We start from the raw sequence: 21915 nt of genomic DNA, 5'->3' as shown, positions 1-21915 counted from the left end.
CGTGGCACGTTTTTATTGGAGATTTTTATTGTCCTCTTTGAAATTCTCACGACCTTTTTTTATTATGACGGTTTTTGAGTCGTTAGAAGTATGCTTAAAGAGTAAGGAGGCGGTTTTTTGGCAAGCACTGTCGTTTAGAGTACATGGCATACACTACAGGTGGTCCAAGGTTTCTTTTGCAGAGGTTGTATGTATTGTGGCAAGCGTGACAATTAAGGACCATTGTCCTTTGTGGGTTTCTTATGATTTTTTGCTGATATTACAACAAGTTGTCTCTCTTTTTTTTTTGATAAAATATTCTGGATTTGATTTCATCAAATCAAATATTCTGTTGGAATATCACGTGTGATGGTCATTTTTGGATATTTTCTTTAATTCCTTGACTGTACCGTGTATCAGTTTATTTAGAGAGTATACCTGATATAAGTCGAGTACCCTATGAAGGTAACTTTTAGTCACCAAAACTTTCTCGTCGACAAGTGGCGCTTCATTTCTAATATTCTATTTATTCCCCAAACAATTAATAATCTCCATTTTTTATATGTACCGAACTACCGATAATCACACAAATATATCCATTAAAATTATAAATTAATCCCACCAGCTCAAAGATCTTGGGTCCAACCCTTATTGGGTAATAAACGTTGATGATGTGATGCCAATGTTCGGTGGGCGTTGGACACCTCTCTCAATCCAAAGACACACTATTATTATGCCTTGCATTTTGCACTTGATACACGGCATTGCATGAATGTCTCAAGCTTGACATCTCGAGGGTCTTGCTGATATACAAGTAACTTATAATTATTATTAATGGATCGACAAACTTTTTCTCGTTTCTTTCAAAACAGCTAAAATTTCGATCGACACATAAGATTTGTGACCTTTTCTTATCGAGAAACGCACGCGTGCACATGCTCCAACTCCATTGAAACAGAATATTTGTCCATTTGTCTCGTGCGGCCGGGCATTGCTTGAATGCTATAACTTATAAGATACTCGTATTCCTTTGCTTAATTATCTCAATCAAGTAGTATTGCATTGCCAGGTGCTAGAGGCTTCTTCCACTTCTCATCTTTATTTATGGTCCCAAAAGAAAATGCATGCAATACCTAGCTATCAGAGCCCTGTATATAAAGAATAAGCAGAAGCTGTCTCGTTGTATTGTATATTGGTCCATGAACTGAAAACAAATATAGGCAACACTGAAAACAAGTATACGCTATATATTGATAATTTGTTCCCGGAGAGCGATTAACTGATATCATTGTTAAAGCTTTCGGTTTCATTGTTTGGCCTCTTGCTTAAGAGTGGTAACTTAAACGAAACTTGTTTTTGAATCTTCTCAAATCTTATTTATTGATTAACAAACGTCAGTTATTTGTGTGTTTGATACGTTTGTATTTACATAGCACACGCCTTAGACGAAACTTTGAATGTTAAAAGCTTAAATATTATTGGCTGGAGTAACTTTAGAACTTTTATTTGGGTGCGTGTTGCAACATTTGTAATTAGGGCAATGATATAGCTGTTAATTTTTTTTTTTTTTTACACATGATTTATTCTTATTATTTTATACTTTCATTCAACCAAGTAATTTGTATAAAAAAAAAATTGTCAACAATTTAAAAAAAAAAAAGAAGAGTGTGTTAGATGCTTCTTATCAATATATATTGCAATGTAGGCAAATCTTTCTTGTCTATTCTTTAAAACCTCAACTAAATGAATTATTGTAGTTTGATACTATCGAAAGTGAATATGATCTGTTGATAATTCCTTCAGTCGCTTGTTTTCTTCAGTTTGATTCTCAAAGATTAATTGGAATGGTGACTAGTATTAGCTAGACATCAATGTGCCCTTTCTACCAACTTTAAGAATCAAATTTCCATTTTTTTTTCTCTATTTGCAGACAAATTTTGGCTTCTTTTATTATTTAATATATTTTTTCTCCACCAATAGCAAAGAATTGCAATAAATTATTTTTTTTTTCAGTTTTTTTTCTCTAATATGTTGTGGACAAAAATAAATAAATAAATTCAAATACAATCTAGTTCTTAAAAATGGACTCATGAGAATGGTCCATGGACCTCATTATGGGCCTAATAATGCGAGTCAGCAGCGCGTGAGCCGTGACCATTGAATGAAAGCGAAAAGAAAAAGAAACCTTTTATCAAAATAAAGCTTCAAAATTTGTCTCAGTTGCTGACGTCAGAAGCCTTAATTTACACTCCACCTTCTGAGCCCTACCCTACCCTACCCCAATTGTTGGTTTCCCCTTTACTGTAAGATAGGCCCCAAATTGTTTTTGTGATGGTGAACCCTTCCCCTTTTCTTTTTTTCTTTTTTTTTTCGCAATTGGTATAAGCTTTTGCTTTTTCCCAAGATAGAACGGTACATGTTACTTCATTTTTGTGGAATAGGGTCCTCTATCGATTTTACTAGTATATTTTTTTAATAGTATATGGATTAAATTTAATTTTTTATCTAATTATTTATTAATTATCGATCAGTAATTGAGTTATTTACTCAATATATAATTATATCAAGAGAGAATTCTGATTTTATTTTTGTGTAAATAAAAATCATCTAGACTCGCGCAAATTTTCAAGAAATGCCAATTAGTTTATTTGTGGTACCAATACCAAATTTGTTTCTCATAATTTTTCTAGCGAGTAGTCATTTGATATATTTGAGAAAAAAATTTTAAAAAATCTAAATATTGTTAAAATAAGAACTTACAAATTTCTTATATGTACATATCCAATTAATTTTAAAACTTTTCCATGCAACAAATGATACTTATCTCCTCCCTACAACGCCTTCATGTAGAGCTGGCAAAATGGGTCATCGGGTCGTGTTCGTGTCGTGTCAAATTTAGGTCGACCCAAACCCGACCCATTTAATAATCGTATCAAAATATTGAGACCCAAACCCGACACGGAAAAATAATCGGGTTACCCAATAACCCGTTTAATATATATATATATATTGAACAAAAGTTACATCAAATATTTACACACTATCATACATACGTATGTACATAACTACATACATACATACATACATAATTTATCGATATTATTAAATATACATATCTACCAATATATTACACATTTACACTATTGAAGTTTTAATTATATATGTATATATATATATATATATATATATATATATATATATATATATATAATATTATATATCAATATAATAAAATATATATGTCTATCAATTTTTACACATTTACACTATTGAAGCTCTAAATGTATGTAAAATTTTATAAATAAAACACTGTGTTTATATTCACCCTTTTAAAGAAAAAAAAAAGAAAATCATCTCTAATATTTGAGTTTTAATTATAAGAATATGTAAATTATTTTAAAATAGAAAATATAATCGGGTCATTGATCGGGTAAATGGGTCAAGAATTTTAACACAAACCCGACACGAAAAAAAATCGTGTTGATCCAGACCCGACTCATTTAATAATCGTATTAAATTTGACTACCCATATTCATTTATTTATGTCATGTTCGTATCGAATAATCGAATCGTGTCAAATTTTACCGGCTCTACCTTCATGGTTGCTTGCATGCATGAATGCTGCTGATAAGGAACAGACCTAATTATGTGATTATGCGTCGTGATTAATCAAAATTTTTTTCCGACCCAAATTAACGAAATGATAGGGGGCGTGGTGTTTGTTCCACAGTTTCACTTCACCTCGTGATTCCAAAAATTGTACTCTGCAGAATTAAAGAAGAAAAGAAAAAAGGTGAACGTTATGATTTATGAATAGGAAAGTGAAACGTGTGTGGCTCATAAGATCTAAGCCCCCACCACTCTCACTTGACTTTTCTATTGCCGCCTGCCCGGTGCCCAATGAACAACAATTATCTTCTCACCTGTTTCTTTTGTCGGCCGTCACCCTTTTTTTTTTAATCTCTTCTCTGACATAAAACTATTTTTTATTGGTCCGACTACAATAAAAATATTTTTTTACTGTTGATTACTTTGATAGTTAATAACTCTAAATGAAAAGTGGTCTTTGCTTAGTTAGTTCGTATTGCTTAAAGCCGACGAGCACTAACCAAATACTAAGAATAAGTCTAAGATCCTATAAAAAAAAAAAAAGAATAAGTCTAAGAGGAAACAAGAACTGAGAGAAAATAGAAAGACAAACCAATAAAATATTGGTCCCATTGATAATGGAGTTTTTTTAAGAGATTTTTCTGAGTTACATGCATATAACTTATAATCTTTTTACATAAATAGTAAATGAGCCCACCACTCACTATTCATGTGAGAGGATTGTAAGTTACATACATGTAACTTAGCATTAGCCTTTTTTAAGTAGTTTGATTGAGTTTATTCATCAGTTCGAGTCGCAGAAAAGTCATTTTTGTTAGAAAAATTTGTGCTTCTCAGTTTGAGCGGGGACTTTTAATCTGAGTTGTGGTACAGACTTAAAGGTGCCTCTCACAGTTGGGGTCCTTCCCAAGATACCTCATGGTCAAAATAAAATAAAAAGACAAAAGAAATGAGGGCTTTGACGTTAAAATTTCACGTATTAATTTGTAGTAAACTTTTACATGTGGAACATTTCTTTTTGCTTTTAACATTATTTTTGGTTTTATAAATTATAAACATAAAATGAGAAGAAGATGCAGTGAATAATAAAGAGAGTATGTGAAACTAATTAGCTGAATTCTTCATCTTATAGATATATATTTATATGGGAGTTCTCGATGCATATATGATTGAGGGTGGTCATGACTGAAAATAACTTTTTGTTTCCCTCTTTTACCAATAAATATGAATGCATGGCGTTGTGAGGTTCATTCCTATAAAATACATTATACATAAATAAGGATACTAAACAAACCTTTGCTTCATATGTAACACAAGAGAAATATTTCATAAAAATCATTGTAATCATTATAAAAGACACATAGAAAGTAATATCATAAAATCTGGAAGTATCAATAGCCCCAGGGGTTAAAAAAAAAAGGGTCAATATTGTATGAAATCATTGTCCACTTTTATGTCTTTTAACTTTTCTTGCTAATATTAAAGAAATGCAACTTAATTAAGTACGTCGGCGTTATTTTATTCTTTAGATCCCACTAAACTCTGGCCACGTGGTCGAATTATCATCATCGTAAATTCAATTTAACTGGCTCCATGATTGATTTTGCTCAGTCACCACTGGCTTCATAATTCATCCATGAAATGAATCTCACGCAATGCCATATGCCGTACGTGATGAATTCTTAACTCGTTTAATTTTCTTCTATCATTTCGGTGCAGTGGAATTATATGAAATCAAGCGTCATCTTAACTAGAATCAAATTTTAAAAATAATGGTAGGTCAAAAAACATTATGGGTTTCAAAATTTATATATATATATATAGAGAGAGAGAGAGAGAGAGAGAGTTATAAAATGAAAGATTATTATATATTTTGGTCATCTTTTAATAGAATTGAGCGATGTATGCAATGTATCCAACTCATTGCAATCACTTTCAATTGAGGTGGGTTTTGTTCGATTGAATTTTTCTTTTAAATTGACCTTTAACAGATATGATGTCATGGTTGCTAAGCTCGCTAGTGCTCTTTCGTTTATCCCAAAAGAATGATTATGACTGGACCCCTAAGAAAAAAAATAAAAAGAACGAATAGAAGTCGAAGAAGAAGAAACCCTTGTTTAATCCTTTTTATGTCAGCTCCAGTGCCTACACTAAATGATAGATTGACAAATAAACAGATATACTCTTATCTTTTCTGTAACAAATAACAAACGACTATATGAATAATATAATACATAGCTGTCATATTCTATTTGATAAGAATACGTAAACTGATTTAATATATAGTTATTTTGAGCCGTCTTTAGCCACCATCTTAATTATTTTTTGTATATCAAGTGGAGCAGAATCTGGGACCAATTTTACTGGTCTTTAATCACCCACTAGAGATGACAAATTGGGCATTTTGATTATTGAATGAGTGTAATAACTATATTAATTAACATTAATTTCAGCATGGAATGGTCGGTCCAGTTATGTTTTGATCAGCGACATCAATCGATGAAACTAATCACTATTTTTTTTTTTCTAATTACAGCTCAAATTATGTGATCATCAATATTCGACACTTGTTGATAACTAATGTGAAATTGTGCGTCTTGCAAATAACAATTTAATAATTCAATTGGACGTGTAGTTAATTTAATCCAAATGGGTGAGTGGACCAGAAATATTAATTTATGAGTAAATCTTGTTTTTGATATATTTATTACGTACAAAAACATTTTGGTTTAAAACGTTAATTTATGTATGTAGATATACATTGAAAATATAAGACTGTAAATATTTTATATTATTGAATAGTGTATGTAATGTTTTAATTAAAAAAACTAATTTTAATTTATAGATGCCTCAGATAATTTATTTGTATGTGAAAAATTCACATTTATTCTCCAATAATGTGTTTATTTGTTGTGTGTGCTTTTTTTTTTCTTTTTACTGTTTGAATACCACATATATGAAATGTGTTATTAAAACGCAAAGGGGATTCTTCCTTTTTATTATTAAAATAGTTTTTCAATTGGCTAATGACTACTGTAAAGGGTGGATATTGTTATTTCTTTACTCATGAGGAAAAATTAAAAAATAAATTTTCACTTAAAAACCTAATATTTAACGCCAAATCTCTAATAAATTTAACAACAAAAATGATTTGAGAATTCCTAGAAACACAAATACATAAATAAGAAGCAATTAAGGATTGATGTCTAGCTTAGCAGCATAAGGACTAAATGGAAGTTTAACTCCAAAACTGTATTAAATTTTTAGAAGTGCCATAGTTATGCAATGACGTCAATTTCACAGATAATGGTTACATGGCCACGATCAAATTATGTATGCATAAAAGGGTATCCAAAATAGAATCCTGAACCAAAAATAGAGTCTTAATTTCAATAAGGCTTTAATTGAAATTAACATTTTCAGTTTTTCACTCATGACTTAGTTCATGTGCTGTCTGCCATTTTCCCCTTTTTTGGTTAAAAGACTAAAACAAATGTCACGTTTTAGATTATTCCGAAATCACATTCTATACTAAGCTGTCCCAAATTCCAAATTACCCCATAAGCCAAACATTTAATCTTGGTCTTGTTTTTAATCAATCCACTTTCAAAATGAGGAATTGATCCCCTTGTCAAAGCACAACGTTTGAAAAGGATTTGGTGGATATTATGCACCAAGTTAATATTGCGACAAATTATTAAGATTGGCCCAAGGAAATGACATCTGTTTATAAATGTGTGAAAAAAAAATTTGCTTGTTTATGTGTAGGAAAAAAAATAGAGTAAAAACAATTAAAAATAATAATGTCTTCCCAATAGGGGGAGCTAGATTAGGTCTAACCCTAAAATCAAACATAATATTTTCTGAAATATTTACTTTTGGAAAATAGTTCAACAACCAAAGTTGTTAAGAAGACGAAATCAAGTGCAAATTGTTGCCACATAAATTAATTAGAAGTAAACTAGTTCACTTCAAACCAAATATAAAATATAAATCATTGCACCTAGCCATGTTTATTGTAATTAGATTCGATAGTTTACTCAATAATATCATATTTTTATGGTATCATGAAGTCATATGCTTGCTTATTAAGGCGAGGTACCCACTTGTGTATGATTATTAATAAAATTTTATTTATTTTGGTAATGATTGATTTGGTTATATTTGATGAAAGCCAAAAGCTTAAAATAATATTTTACTCATCATGGTCAACTATAAATATTTTCTTAATTTTTTTACATACTTTTATATAACACACGGCACAACTCATGGAAAAGATTGGTGTATATTCATTAAAAAAAATGAAACTATTAAATACTTATTCAATTTATCCAATCTACTGGGTCGCTTCGTTGACAAATGTAACCTTATAAATTATAATCAAGAATTTTGTAAATAATAATTTTGTGATTTTGTCAATACAATTTTTCGTTTAACATTAAGGAAAACATGACACGTTCAATTTTAAATGTCAACTTTTTAATTTTATTAGTTCAAAAATTTCTTATTAACATGACTTCGGGTGTGAGATTGAGGTTAGGTAGCTGTAGCTTAAAAACTACAGTACTAAAACATTTGGTAAACACTAGCTACTGTAACTTATAAGCTATATTGATATAATTTTTTACTTATATAATGAAAAATCTATTATATTTTTAATAATTATCATAATTATTATTTAAAATTTATATTTACTATATATTATTAACTTTTGTTTAATAGTTATAATTTTTTTTCTACAACAATTATAATTTAAAAATTACAGCACCTCAATTCTAAATGTGACCCTCATATGTTTTTATCCCCAGAGCAAAAAAAAAATAGAAGAAAGAGTTCTGAGTACCACGTGGACCCGCAATAACAATGCAAGTCTGCAACCTTTGGGGTTTTTCTAAAATCCGACTTTGGACTCTTTTGGAGTTCATTGAGCATACACACAATAATTGTATATGGACAATACCATTCACAAAGAAAAAAAAAATGTATATGAACTGGTAACACTCAGATTCCTGACTTCTTCTAAAATCACGAATTATTGTATAATTTATAATTCCAGTCCTATTTAACATTAAGGTTGGTCCGCATTAGTTTTAAGTTACAACATTAAAGTTAGAGTTGGCAAAATGGGTCGTTGGGTCGTATTCGTGTCATGTTAAATTTAGGTTGACCCAAACACGACTTATTTAATAATCGTGTCAAAATATTGAGAATTAAACCCGACAAAGAAAATAAATAGGTTACCAAATAACTCGTTTAATATCTATATATTTAACAAATGTTTTATAGACACACACCCACACCCACATATACGTACACCCAAAATATTATACATTTACATTATTAAAGTTTTTAATTATATTTATGTAAATAATAATATATATTACTATCATAAAATATACATGTGTACCAATATTGTACGCACTTACACTATTAAAGTTCTAAATTTGTATAAAATTTTATAAATAAATCACTATATATATATCTACCATTCCCAAAAAAAAAGAAAAAGAGAGAGAATCATGTGCAATATTCAAGTTTTAATGACAAGAACCTAGAAATTAATTTAAAAAATATATATAATCGTGTCATTGGTTGAGTAAATGGGTTAAGAACTTTAATATTAACTCAACATGAAAAAAAATCATGTCGGCCTAGACTCGGTCTATTTAATAATCATGTCAAACTTGACGACCCATCCCTATTTATTCGTATCGTGTTTGTGTTGGGTAAATGTGTCGCGTGTCAAATTTTGCCAGCTCTAATTAAAGTGTTTGGTAAATATTAACTATTGTAATTTAAAAGATAAGTTGATTTTATTTTATACTTGTATGATAAAAAATATGTAATATATTTATTATTTTTGTCAAAGTTATTATTTAAAAATTATATTTACTGCATATTATTAATTTTTATTGTATAGTTACAGTTTTTTTATCATACCAATTTTAGTTTAAAAATTATTACACTTCAATATTACTTAAAAGAATATAATAAGAATTGTTAGAACTGACTTAAGTTTTAGGGTTGTCTCCTTATCCCTTTTATGAGGTAGTTTTGTCATCTAATGGGAATCATAAAAGGATGAGATAAGGCTTCCAACAAAGACACCCAGCTCAAAGGAAGCAAAGACATGATTGAACCATTTCTACATAATCTTCCAAAAATTACCTTGCATCTAAATAGGATGTTGTTGCATGCCGCGGTTCCAAAGGGACAAAAGGGCATGCCACCATTAGGAAGGATTAGGCTGCACCTAATTCCCCTGGAAATCTTAGACAGCTGCTAGAAACATGCCACATGAAGGCCATCACGGTGTTCGATTCAAAAGGATCCTCGAATGAGGACGCACTGCATGTTAGCAAGCAATAGAAAATATGGTTCCAAGCGTTTGAAGAAGATGAAAATATATCAAAATGCCACTACTTGAGGAAGGAGGGCCGATAAGCTAATGCCACGTGTCTGAATAGACCAAAAACACTCTTAGTAAAAAAAAGATTTTCAGTTTAGGATAATAATAAGACATTTCCATTCTCTCAACTATTCATCATTTTCTTTGAGTTTTAGGACTTGCTAGTGAGGTCCTCTCCACCTTTTATCATCTCAACTCTTTCTCTTTTCTTCAAGTTTACTATCTCATGGACTATCCTAAGAAGTTCAGAAAATTTATTTCTATTTAATGTTAGATTTATGTAGTCAATTTAAATAGTCTTATCATCTCAAAACAGTTTATTTATTTCTTAATTATCTTAGGAGAAGCCAAAAATGAACTAAAATAATGTATATAAATGTTTATAAGTTAAATATTTGATAAAGTAATTTTGATGACTTTTTTTTCCCAAAAAAAAACTCCTAGTATGAAAATTTTAATGCTACGTCTTAATTCTTACCGGCGTATCATCACGTTCAGGACTTTTCTGAAACATATTACAAATTATATCTTTAATTGTAATATTTTAAAAATTGGGGATCAATATTTATAATATTTTGTACCAAAGTACTATAAATACGACGGGTCGGTTCCAGTTGTGAAACTAGTCTGTAAAGCATAGCAGTTTAGCTTTTCCTCCATTATCCATACATCAAATATCTACTGAGACAGACAAACAAACATGGAATCTGGCGAATTTGAACATCGTTACACAGTCTGATCTTTAAAAGCATCTTCTCATGGTAATGTGTTTCAACTCCACGTGCAATTACTGCGTTTAAAGTTGTTTATTGTGCTGTTTTAGCCACTTAAAGCAATTTTTGCTACTGGGTTTGCTTTTCTCAAGCTTCTAATCCTCTCTCTTGGTTAAAAAAATAATCTTTTTGCTTACAATTCGATAGTAATGGAGGTGTCCATGGAAGGTTGCTATCTTTTATTCTAGTGCAATCTAGTACAAGCAACTACATTTTGGCTAGTGATAGTAGAATCTTTTGAAAGTGAAGTTGCTGGAAATGGGTTTGTTGCTTGTATGTTCGACGGGGCCACCAATAAAACGACGAGCTGGATTGAGGATAAAACAGGCGGGGAGAGGTTCATATCGTGGTAGCTAGAGAAAAGTTGTAGTGTTAATTTTTGGGTGAGTATCAGTTTGTTTTGGGTGTTAGTAGGCCACTTTTGTGTAATTTTTGTGGAGTTTCATTCGATGGGAACTACTGCTTTGAGGCAGTTGTTGAAGAGCTTTTGCTACAATTTGCCTTGGAATTATGCTGTGCTTTGGAAGCTGAAGCTCGAGGGTCAAATGTAAGTTGGCTGTTTTCAATTAATTTTGTAGTGCATATCCAAAAGCATGTTTGAATTTTATGCATAAACTGATCCATTTTTTTCTCCTTGACATGATATTTTGAGGCCGTTCGCTTTTAAGATATACAATTTTTGATGGCCTTTATCAAAATGGTGTTGATTTTGAGGGCAAAGTGCTGTTAATACATACATTTTAACTTTTTTGTTTATTCTAGATTGGGTATGCTGTTACAGCTAGTGAATTTAAATAGGAAATAAGATTCTTTGTCAACTTTGGTAATTTGAATGTTCTTACTATTGGATTAAATCATCAATTGCAAGCATGTTTCTGATGCATCAAAAGTTAAGTGATGAAATTTCATGGTTGAAAATGCAGGATTAAACACTGTTTTCTATATTATTAACCTTGTCAATTTAACTGTTGGGTTTCTATATGTACACTTATATCAATATTCTGATATGGGCTTTTCTAATTATCTATAAATTCGGTGCTTTTGGGAATTTATGAATTGGTTTCCTTATTATAGGATCCTGAGCTGGGAAGATGGGTACTGTGATCATCTAAAACCTAGACAACCACTGGGAATAATGTCAGAAGACATTTACCATAATGGTGCCAATGAATTATTTTCTACACGCAGTGAAACAAGCGCAGGTGATGGTGGTTTTGAGGGATATTCAATTGGACTGGTGTTGGCTAACATGTCACATCTTCAGTATGCCTTGGGAGAGGGGTATATTCTTGTTCTTGACCTTTATAATTCTTATCCTAGTTTAGTTATTCCTGTTAAGCTTGGGCCTCTGAAGGTGATATCCTTGTACATCCTTCCACACTGCTAAAATTATTATCGATAATATTTCAAACAGTTACTGCTGCTTCAATATTAGTAACTTGAATCTGTTATTTAATCATGAAAAAGCGTCAGGGACATAATATCCTTATCTGTAAATTTGGGTTTCCATAATGCATCAGGGTTGTTGGCGAGGTGGCAAATTCGGGTACTCATTTCTGGGTGTCGTATGATGATGTTTCCACCACCAAAGTAAATTCTAAGTTAGTTCCGAAGGTGATTTTCTAATCATTATTGCTTCAATTTAGCAGAAAGTTGACTAAAGTTCTGCAACTACTGAGGAGAATACATGCTCATATGCAATTCTTTCTATTGACAGTGTCCAGATGAATGGTTACTTCAGTTGGCTTCAGGTATCAAGGTAACTTGAACCTGAATATGGCTTACAGGCCGTATTTCATATATCTACTCCTCCACCAAGCTTTGTGTATAAGCACACGTTTGTTTGCTCGTGTCTATGCTGTGCGGGCATGCATTAGGCACATTTGGCAAATTGCCTCGCCGAACTTTATATATATAAACTCATGCACGTCAAAAGTTTGTTGACTGTTTGTAATGCTATGCAGACTATCTTGTTGGTTCCTGTACTTCCACATGGAGTTGTGCAGCTTGGCTCATTGCAAGTGGTGCGTATTTTTTTGGACTTTATGTATTAGCTGTAATGGTCATTTTTGCTTTCTAGATGGGCATTCTATTACTCACTGTTGTGGAATTGGAGCTTATGCTTTATTTATCTTGTCAGTATTCTACAATAGTAGTCTTTGAGAATTATTGTATGCTTTAGTCATATGCCAAAACTGTTTCATAATAATTTCTCATGACTAGGTGTATCGATGGTGCATTTAGTTAATATATTTTTATCCATTTAAGGATATTCTCTCCTTTTGTGTGCACGTGTGCCTCCATGAGCGTGCTTCTGTTAGTATCTATCATTTTCTTCTTCCTGCCAACAGATTGCAGAAGACGTGGCAGTAGTAGCAGGTATCAAAGATAGATTCATTCACAATGCCTGGAGAAACACTGTACTGTCTATCTTAAACAGGGATATCCGAACAAAATCATCATCAACACTAACATCTGGGCTCATGGATAGCTTAGATGAACCATCAGCTTCTACCATTAGCCAATTGAAATCAGAAGATTCAGATGCTGTTGACAGTGTCAAGCCAAATAAAGTTTTGGTTTCAACTTTCGACCCCATTTTGCCAGTGGAAACTCTTCAAGATGCACTAAGGGGATCTGTGAAGGACCTGTCAGGAACTTTCCGAAGTGAGAGTGAAAATAAGATTGCTGTTCCATCACTTGGTCTCAGTGAAGCATCAAAGTCACAAGGTCATTCCTTATTTGCTGGCCAGTGGGAGATGATGGAGAGTAAGTTTTTTGGTTTGTCTTGTCTGGAAGAAGAATTACAGGCATATTCACAATGTGACAAATACAATTTGGAATTATTAGGAGAATTCAGTGGTGGAGCTATGTCTTGTTACCCTGCATCAATGGAACAACCATTTCAGCATGAGATCTGTAACAATATAGATCATAGCTCAGCCATTTTCCTTAACTTTCCCAAAGATTGTGAGTTACACAAAGCACTTGGACCAGCATTTCAGAGACATACCAGTGATTACTTGGGGGACTCATATCACTTGGTTGATAACATATGTAACAGCTCAAGTTTGATTCACAAAAGAGATTTCACCGATGGAATTGAGCCTACAAGTTCTGTCAAAGGCAGTGACGCAGATTTGTTGGAAGCTGTTGTTACCAGTGTACGTAGGGGTACATATGGTTCCCCTGATTTATACAATGGTGTCAACTCATCTTTAATTTCGTTAGAAAAATTTGTAACTCTGTCTCCACCACAAAGCCACTCTGAGGATAGTGCCTCGGCAGGGGTTGATTCAATTCCACAGAGCAAAGTAATATCTACATCTCTTTCCGGGAACAAAAATGAATTTTCACCAACTTCTTCTTCTTTCAAGAATGCAATGGGAACATTTATTGACACAGAGCTGTTTGGAAAAGAGCACAACAGCCTGCAGCCTAGGAAGGGAATGAAGCTGTCTAATGCAAACAAAAGGAGAACTAAACCTGGTGATAACCAAAAACCAAGACCGAGGGATAGGCAATTGATCCAGGACCGGATTAAGGAATTGCGTGAACTTGTTCCAAATGGTGTGAAGGTCGGTGCTTACTTTATGTTATGTGTTATTTCCTTTTTGCAATTTTTTCAGGTTATAATTTTTCAGTGGTTATGTATTCACTAAATCTATTTTCTGCTGTTTGTGACAAATTCAGTGCAGCATAGATTGCCTCTTAGGTCGAACCATTGAGCACATGCTGTACTTAAGAAGTGTAACCGATCAGGCTGAGAAGTTGAACCAGTGGGTGCACCGTGAGGTATGACCTCAAAAACTAGTCCATATTTCTTGTTTTTTCTCAATCACTTCTCTGGCAACTTATTTGCAAGGCTAACATGTTAAGTATTTACTGAGCTATAGGCTTAACACGGTGGTTGTCAGCCATGGAGACAGATCTCTTAAAAACTCTTTGTTTACACCATAGACAGTATTCATGAAGCAAATAAGAATCAGATTCTTAAGATCTTCCTAATTGTGGCACGAGCCACTGCATTTCTACTTCCATTCAATGAAAAAGATAGGATTCTTGTGGCCTACCCAGAGTGGGATATGGATCTGGGTGTGGAAGTGTATCTCGCAATCTTAATTTGGACGAAAGGATTTCTGGGATAAACATGATTAGTATTGTGTTTATCTACAACTTATTTGACACCACACAACTACAAAAACAGAAAACAATAAGCACGAAAAAAAATCAGAAACCTCTTCCAAGTTAGTTGGGCACCGGTTGAAAAATATCATATTCATTGTGCCCTAATGAACCGGATGGCATATTTTAAAATTCCTTGCTTATTTTGTTAGATCACTATGATCCAGCTGGAGTTGCATAGTGTACCTTCAGTCACAAGGACTACCCTTTGTTATTATTGGGTTTGCCCCGTGATAGGGAGTTGTTTCTTCTTCAACTTGGGATATAATTACCAATTTTGTATGTGGTAGTGCTGAACTAGAATGCATTGTTTACAGGTAGCTGCCCGTAAGGATTTAAGATCATCTGAAACCAACGACGGTAAACAAAACGGCACCACTTGGGCTTTTGAAGTTGGAAATGAGCTCCTTGCCTGTCCCATAGTTGTTGAAGATCTTTCATACCCGGGACACATGCTCATCGAGGTTGGTCCTTTGATCTCGATTTTCCGCAACCATATTGATTGTAAATTTCTAGTGCTAATTGCCCAGCCACATTCAATACAGATGTTATGCAACGAGCAGAGTCTATTCCTTGAGATTGCACAGGTCATAAGGAGCTTAGAGTTAACCATCCTGAAAGGTGTCATGGAAAACCGCTGTAATAATACATGGGCTCATTTCATCGTTGAGGTATCATTTTCATTCAGAGATTTTTCGTGGGAACCAATCATGATCAGAGTCTAATTTGAGACATTGAAACATATGCAGACTTCCAAAGGCTTTCACAGAACGGAGATTTTCTGGCCTCTTATGCACCTGTTGCAGCGCAAAAGAAAACCCATTTCAAGCAAGATTTGAAAATGCCAACATTCATAGAAGGCCATCCAGAGACAATTCAAGAACAATTCCAATATGTTAAGACAACTTATCATTAGTGAACAGTGGAATGAGAAACCTATCATCTTTTGTATCAGTACAACGATTTGTTTTGTGTACAGACTGGTGAAGTTTTGATTGGTGTGCTGTACTGTTGATTAAGAACTATTTCTAAGCAAATAGAGACAGGCTCGCTTCCTTACACTGCATAGCCAATGTCTACATTGTACATGACAAAGTAGCCAATGTCTACATTGTACATGACAAAGTAACGTACATAAAAGAACATAGGCAAATCAAAAGAAGGGGGCCGCTATCCTAACAAAATTGGACTCTTTGTTCAGACACTCAGATTTGTGTTGTTTCGGCCAGAAGTAGTGTGTGCCACCAACCACATGCGATGTTTCTGGGCAGGAAACCATGAATGGGTACTAGAGAAGGAATGTTGCGGTCTATGGAGTCACCCAGACCCAGCTGCATCACAAGGTAAAGGACAGATCAATTTGCTGGCGAGATAAAAAGTCAACTTTTATTCTGTATATATGCAGCAAAAGAAAGCATGAATTATGAATTTGCGATCAGGAAATCCAGTAAGCATACCTGCCCATATTTATTCCACCCCCAGCTAAGCACTCGGCCATCCTCTTCAATAACCACAAACAAATAGCAGTGTCAGAAATAAGTGTTTGAGAGCATGACCACATGTTAATTTTTCTGAATGGTGTTTATTTCACTTTCTTGTAAAATCTATTCAACGAAACTAATCAAATTTCACTGACACAAGTAATTGAGTCCATGCAAACTTCTACTGCCCTAATCTTGTAACAAGCGCTATGTTTTCACCCAAAATTTCAGTGCCAAGGTGAGACAATCACAAAAAGATGTAGTATAATAGAAAAAAGAGCATTCATTGTGTTGTAGTCAAAAAGATGCATCTGAAATACAAGCATTCATAAAATATGTGGAATTAAAATATCCCAGTGTCTAACACCCAAAACAGAGTTGAGGCAGAGGAGGGAAAAAGGAAAACAAAGTCATCAGCTTAATTCTTCAAATTTTGTAGGCATATGCTAAGGTCTATTTCATCCTCAACCTGAAAACTATCTAGACCTTGTGCACTGTCTGGCTATCAATAATACTGTGATAGATTCATACCTGTTAGCACGGCACTATGTCGAGCCCCACAAGATACTACTTTTGCACGCTTACTTTCCAAAATAGGAGTTTCCAAAAGCTTAGGTACAGTCTGAGGCAGATATGCATAACCCTTAGTTAATATCATAAGTGTCGACATATAGTGTCTCTTTGTGAAATTATAATGCCAATTAGACTGGTGAATCTCTACTGATTAACAATGATCTGAAGGAATCTACTGGTTTTGGCAACTAACACTGATCTGCTGACATGTACATTCCACTAATGCTAGCTAGCTTACCGGGGGGGGGGGGGGGGGGGGGGGGGGGGTTAATTTTATGCAGATTATAGATGCAATTGGCCGGCTAGAATCGAGAGACCATAGCTTGTGGCATATACCTCAGCTTGATCAACACCAGTTCCCAGCTGTCCAAACTGATTTCCACCGAAGACATACACACGACCCTCCACTGAGATACACACGGTATGCCACAGTCCAGCGGCAATTTGTTCTACTTGAATACCCATTAAAGAGGACGCATAAGATGGTCTCAGCTGATCATTCGTACTTCCATGTCCACACTACTCACATAAATGTCAGAAGAGACAACTTTAGTCAGGACAACTGAAAATCTATAAAACAAGCAGTACAAACTATCTTGATTAAAATGCAGATGCATTATCCCAATTGCACAAAAGAAAGAAGAAAGTTCTCTTCCATACAAATTGTATGTGGACATCTTTTTCTGAGAATCCAATCAACCCTAAGTATCAGCTCTAGTGAAGCATGGAATATAAGGGCCACAATAAATATGAACAGTGCAGTTTCTGGGTGCTAGTACCTACATTTTTATATAGAGTCATATCCAGATGTTGGGCTCTCTTAAGAATTACTCAACCTAAGCAGTTATATCAAAAAAAAAAAAAAAGGCTCAGTGAAACTGTATGCAAAAATGAGTGCTATCAATCATTCAACAAAAGCCAATACTAGCTCACCTGCCCATAAAGTCCCCAGCCAAAAGTAATAAGTGCTCCTGCATCTACAAAATAAGAAAATTAAGGGACCAATCAGACTATATTAAAATCAACAACTAGTTAACAACTTCACCACTATTATCAAACCCATTCTAGAAAGCAACAATTTGCTAACCAATGGTAGTGATCCATCTAGCGAGCTATGGGATAAGACATATCTGAAATAAATCATATTAACATCGTTACGTGGAATAGCATAGCTCATGACCATAACAGACCAATCCAGTAAAATTGTTCTTCAGGTTTAAAATGATTTCCAGCATTTTGGTGACTAAAAAATCAGCCATCAAATGCTGACCTGTTACTACAGCACTATGCCGACCGCCACAGGCAATTTCTTTCACATAACTTCTGCCAGCTTTTCCAGATGAGTTCACACTCCCTTGACGAACCAGCAAAGGCCTATCCTTTCCAGAAGCAGCATGCTCGAGGCAAGGTATGAGATGAGGAGTTGGCACCATTTTTATTCGGGAACCCAAACCTAGCTGCCCTTCGCCTCCATAGCCCCAACCCCACACCTGTCCCATATCTGAAACTTTGGTAAAAACATGATGCATCAGGAATCTTGCTTTACATCAAAAATCTTCCAATAGCTTCGTACTTCCTATAACCTACAAAACTATGTAGTGTGACCACGAAGAAATACCGGAAAATATTAAGCGTTTGGGCTCTGCAGACTCAAGGCTTTTACCTGAAAGTATTAAAGTATGGCGTCCACCAGCAGCAACCTTGGTGATCTTTACTCCAGGGTTTAGAGTTACAAGACAAGGGGACAATGTGAAAAATTCATCACCAGATGCTGGGTTCTCAGACTCTTCTCTTGCTGATGACGTTTTTCTTCGCTTTACAACTTCCTCTCCGGCCCTCTTGTCAGACGGAGGTGCTGTCCCAACAGTTACATTCAAGGCATGAGACTTTGGGCCAACCATGAATATTTTAACCGTCGTAAGTTCATAACATTAGTTTGAAATAACTGGAAAGGCCAACTTCTCAATTTTCCTTGAGATCCCAGGGGTTAAAACAAAAGTTAAAACAAAAAAAGAAAATTTACCTTGCTCAGTTGGCAATGCACTTTGCTTCCCAGTAGAGTCCTTTTGGAAGCTTCCTGCGCTACCAAAATCACGGGTGACTTTTGCCGAGGGAACACATTCTCTCCAGCCCCATGTGTATACTTCCCCTGCTTCTGCATATTGAAAAATGACATAGCATTACTTGAACCCTGTTCAAACAAGAAACAGATCCGGAAACAGAATTTGTGCACTAAATCTACTAAAAAATCCCATCAAGATTAGAATAAAGCCATTACTTAACTAGCTTAAAAATGCATGCTGTCATCAAATTATTGCTAAATTCCTATATATACTGCTGAAAGAACAAAACTGGCAATTCTCAAATATGTTTATAGATGATGTTGAATAGTACAAAACTAAATCAACTTGTCAAAGGCAAAGAAAGTGTATGTTTTCTCTAATCTGCATTCTTTCTTCTAGTTCAGGAATCTCGTTAAAGAAAGTACCTGTAACTGAGACACAATGAGCCCAACCAGCAGCTGCCTTCACTGCTGAAGCCTCAGTAGGAAGAGGAAAAGGTTCTGGAGTTTCCTTAATAATGTGCCGCAAAAGGAGGACGCTTAATCAATTTAAATGAAATTACAAAATTCAATCTTTAACATATTAGAAGATCACTGCATTACCCCATGCTTCCCTGAAGTCAAATAGCTTTGACCTTCATCATCCGCCGAACCCCACGTTATCAGCTTCCCCGATTCTAAAATTCAAAATCAACACCGGTCAATATTCGCAAACATAAATCCCAAAAAAAAAAGAAAAAAAAAAGGAAGACAGAAGTTGAAGTTAAAATTTGGGACCTGAAGTGGCCAGAGCGAATCCACAGCCACCTCCACAAACGTCCTTCCACGAGTCACCGCCACATAGGCGGGCCGGAATCGGAGAGAGGATCGGCGATTTCTCCGGCGAGGTTCCGGGGAGGTATCCCCACATATACACGACAGTCTCTTTACATTCCTCCATTTTCTCATTCTCTTCTCTTTTACTTCCATTCATTTCCATTAAAACGATAGAATTTCGGGAAAATCACCAGCAAATAAAACAAAATCTCAAGGCTTCAATATCGAGTCTTGTTGGTTTCTTTGGCTGAGATTTGCGTTTACAAGAGAACTAAAATAAACGGTAAATGAGAATCTTGATGCCTTAAAAAAAAAAAAATTAAGATTAAGATTAAGATTAAACAAATATACGGGGCGTATCAATTACAAGGATATGGCGTATGCCACGTCGGACGCCACATATTTATCCGGACACGTGGCGGGATCACGACCGCGTTTCTGGATTATTCCTTCTACTCCACGAGTCCGCTGGAACTTTCTGGAAGATCAAGGTTAGACTTGGACCTTCCTCGTTCTCAATGCTTCTTTGTCTAGTTGTTGACACGTGGAGGGCCAACAGCAGAATTTCTTTATTTAATATTTTAATCTTATGATTTGATTTCGTTAAGTGCCTGTTTGTTATGGCTTATTTAAGAGTCATAAGTACTTATTTAATTGCATAAGTACTTTTTAAAAATTTTTATGGTGTTTGATTATTTTTTTAATAGAGTTTTTTTTAGCTTAAATAAGCTAATTTACCTTTATTAGCAAAAACCTAAAATTTAAACTTTTGGAAATAGAGGTTAGAGAGCTTTTATAAAAAATATATAATATAAAAAATATCACATATTTTAATAGTTTAAAAGTACTTTTTTTAATGACAACCAAACACCTAATGACTTTTTATCCAAAAGCTCTATTGATATAAGCTCTATTACTATAAGCTCTACTGTTATAAACTCTCTTTAATAAGCTGTATTAAACGGAGCCTAAGTAATTTTTTGTTTATCGTTTCTCAATGTGCCGGTGCTCGGTGCGTGGCTGAATAAAGGCCGTTAGATTTAATTCGTCGTCTCTTAAACAATTACCCAATGGACATTTCGGCTTGTATGCGTATGACCCACGTATTTATTTCTCCCTACGAATTCGTATAACGAAAGAATTAAGAAAGAAACATACAAATAAAATAATCAGCCTTTTTTTACGGAAAACAAAATGTGAAATTTACGTCTTTGCTTGTTAATAGTACCAGCAAGTTAACGAACTTCCAATCCCAGCTAGGAGGCTTCCAAATATTTTATTTGTTGTCAAGTGAAAGCCAAACAAGAAGTTGCTTATGCGTCCAAGTAGCAGTAATCGCTCTAGGCTAGTTGAATTAGTGAGAGAGCAAAGGAAGCCTAAATCATCCCCTCTCCTACTCCCAAGATTTGTTGGATGTAATTAAGCTTTTGCAGCTTTTCCGAATAAGGCACATCCCCTGTTAGTTTGTTTACAAAGCTTGAAATATTTCCAACTTGGAGGTATTGGAATATTGAAGGTGGAATAAGACCAGTAATTTGGTTAACGGCAAAGCTGAACGAATGGATATTGAGGAGGACGACTGCCAAATCCATGGGAAGGGTCCGGTGTATTTAGTTGCTTCCGAAATCAAGAGTTGTAAGGGAAGAGATATCGAAGATTGAGTCAGAAATAGTACCAGACAGCACATGTTTCCACTCAGCCCCAGAAACATAAGATTCCTCAGACGGCGTAAAGAATCAGGTCCCATCCAAATTATTACGGGTCAGCAAAAGTCCATTAATGGATGAGATGTTCCCTAAGAAGATGGTATGCTTCCTGGCAATCTGTTGACATATAAAGAGAGAATTTCAATTTTTGACAAGGAGCCAATTTGTGAAGGAATTTTGCCAACCAATTGGTTACGGAATAGCTCCATCCTGACAAGGTTCGAGCAACCAAATATATTAGCAGGAATTTTCCCACCAATTGAGTGGTTAAGATTCAGCTCTTCCAATCTCCGTAAACAACCAAGGCGGTGACTCTCTGGTG

General features: G+C 34.4%; 2 protein-coding genes across 8 annotated transcripts; one reads left to right on the top strand and one right to left on the bottom strand.

The window, feature by feature from the left end:
* Window positions 1–10608: 10608 nt before the first annotated feature.
* On the top strand, window positions 10609–16014 carry LOC102613934 (transcription factor EMB1444-like). Of its 3 annotated transcripts, none has more exons than XM_025093583.2 (11): window positions 10609–10758; window positions 10918–11317; window positions 11845–12051; window positions 12291–12384; window positions 12488–12529; window positions 12735–12794; window positions 13122–14348; window positions 14464–14565; window positions 15273–15419; window positions 15501–15626; window positions 15705–16014. In XM_025093583.2, exons 2-11 carry the CDS (start codon window positions 11220–11222, stop codon window positions 15792–15794), a joined length of 2193 nt encoding a protein of 730 aa, XP_024949351.1. In that variant the 5' UTR covers window positions 10609–10758; window positions 10918–11219; the 3' UTR covers window positions 15795–16014. The 3 variants fall into 3 exon arrangements, with proteins under 3 accessions (XP_024949351.1, XP_006493563.2, XP_052299321.1); XM_006493500.4 differs by having other exon boundaries at window positions 10614–11153; window positions 11244–11317; XM_052443361.1 differs by having other exon boundaries at window positions 10614–11317.
* LOC102614234 (ultraviolet-B receptor UVR8-like) lies at window positions 15848–20223 on the bottom strand. 5 transcript variants are annotated; one of them, XR_008055712.1, is made up of 12 exons: window positions 19849–20219; window positions 19675–19748; window positions 19498–19582; window positions 19033–19164; window positions 18673–18864; window positions 18280–18516; window positions 17943–17986; window positions 17346–17528; window positions 16968–17058; window positions 16413–16456; window positions 16084–16286; window positions 15848–16053 (listed from the first exon to the last, which is right to left on the bottom strand). XR_008055712.1 is itself a non-coding variant. In XM_006493501.4 (11 exons), exons 1-11 carry the CDS (start codon window positions 20048–20050, stop codon window positions 16161–16163), a joined length of 1410 nt encoding a protein of 469 aa, XP_006493564.1. In that variant the 5' UTR covers window positions 20051–20219; the 3' UTR covers window positions 15848–16160. The 5 variants fall into 5 exon arrangements, 4 of the variants coding, with proteins under 4 accessions (XP_006493564.1, XP_006493565.1, XP_006493566.1 ...); XM_006493501.4 differs by having other exon boundaries at window positions 15848–16286; XM_006493502.4 differs by having other exon boundaries at window positions 15848–16286; window positions 18280–18510; window positions 19849–20218.
* Between the last annotated feature and the right edge of the window lie 1692 nt (window positions 20224–21915).

Source organism: Citrus sinensis, chromosome 6, assembly GCF_022201045.2.
Source record: "Citrus sinensis cultivar Valencia sweet orange chromosome 6, DVS_A1.0, whole genome shotgun sequence".
NCBI lineage: Eukaryota > Viridiplantae > Streptophyta > Magnoliopsida > Sapindales > Rutaceae > Citrus > Citrus sinensis.
The sequence above is the reverse complement of the archived record's forward strand: the minus strand, read 5'-3'. Positions and strand labels throughout refer to the sequence as shown.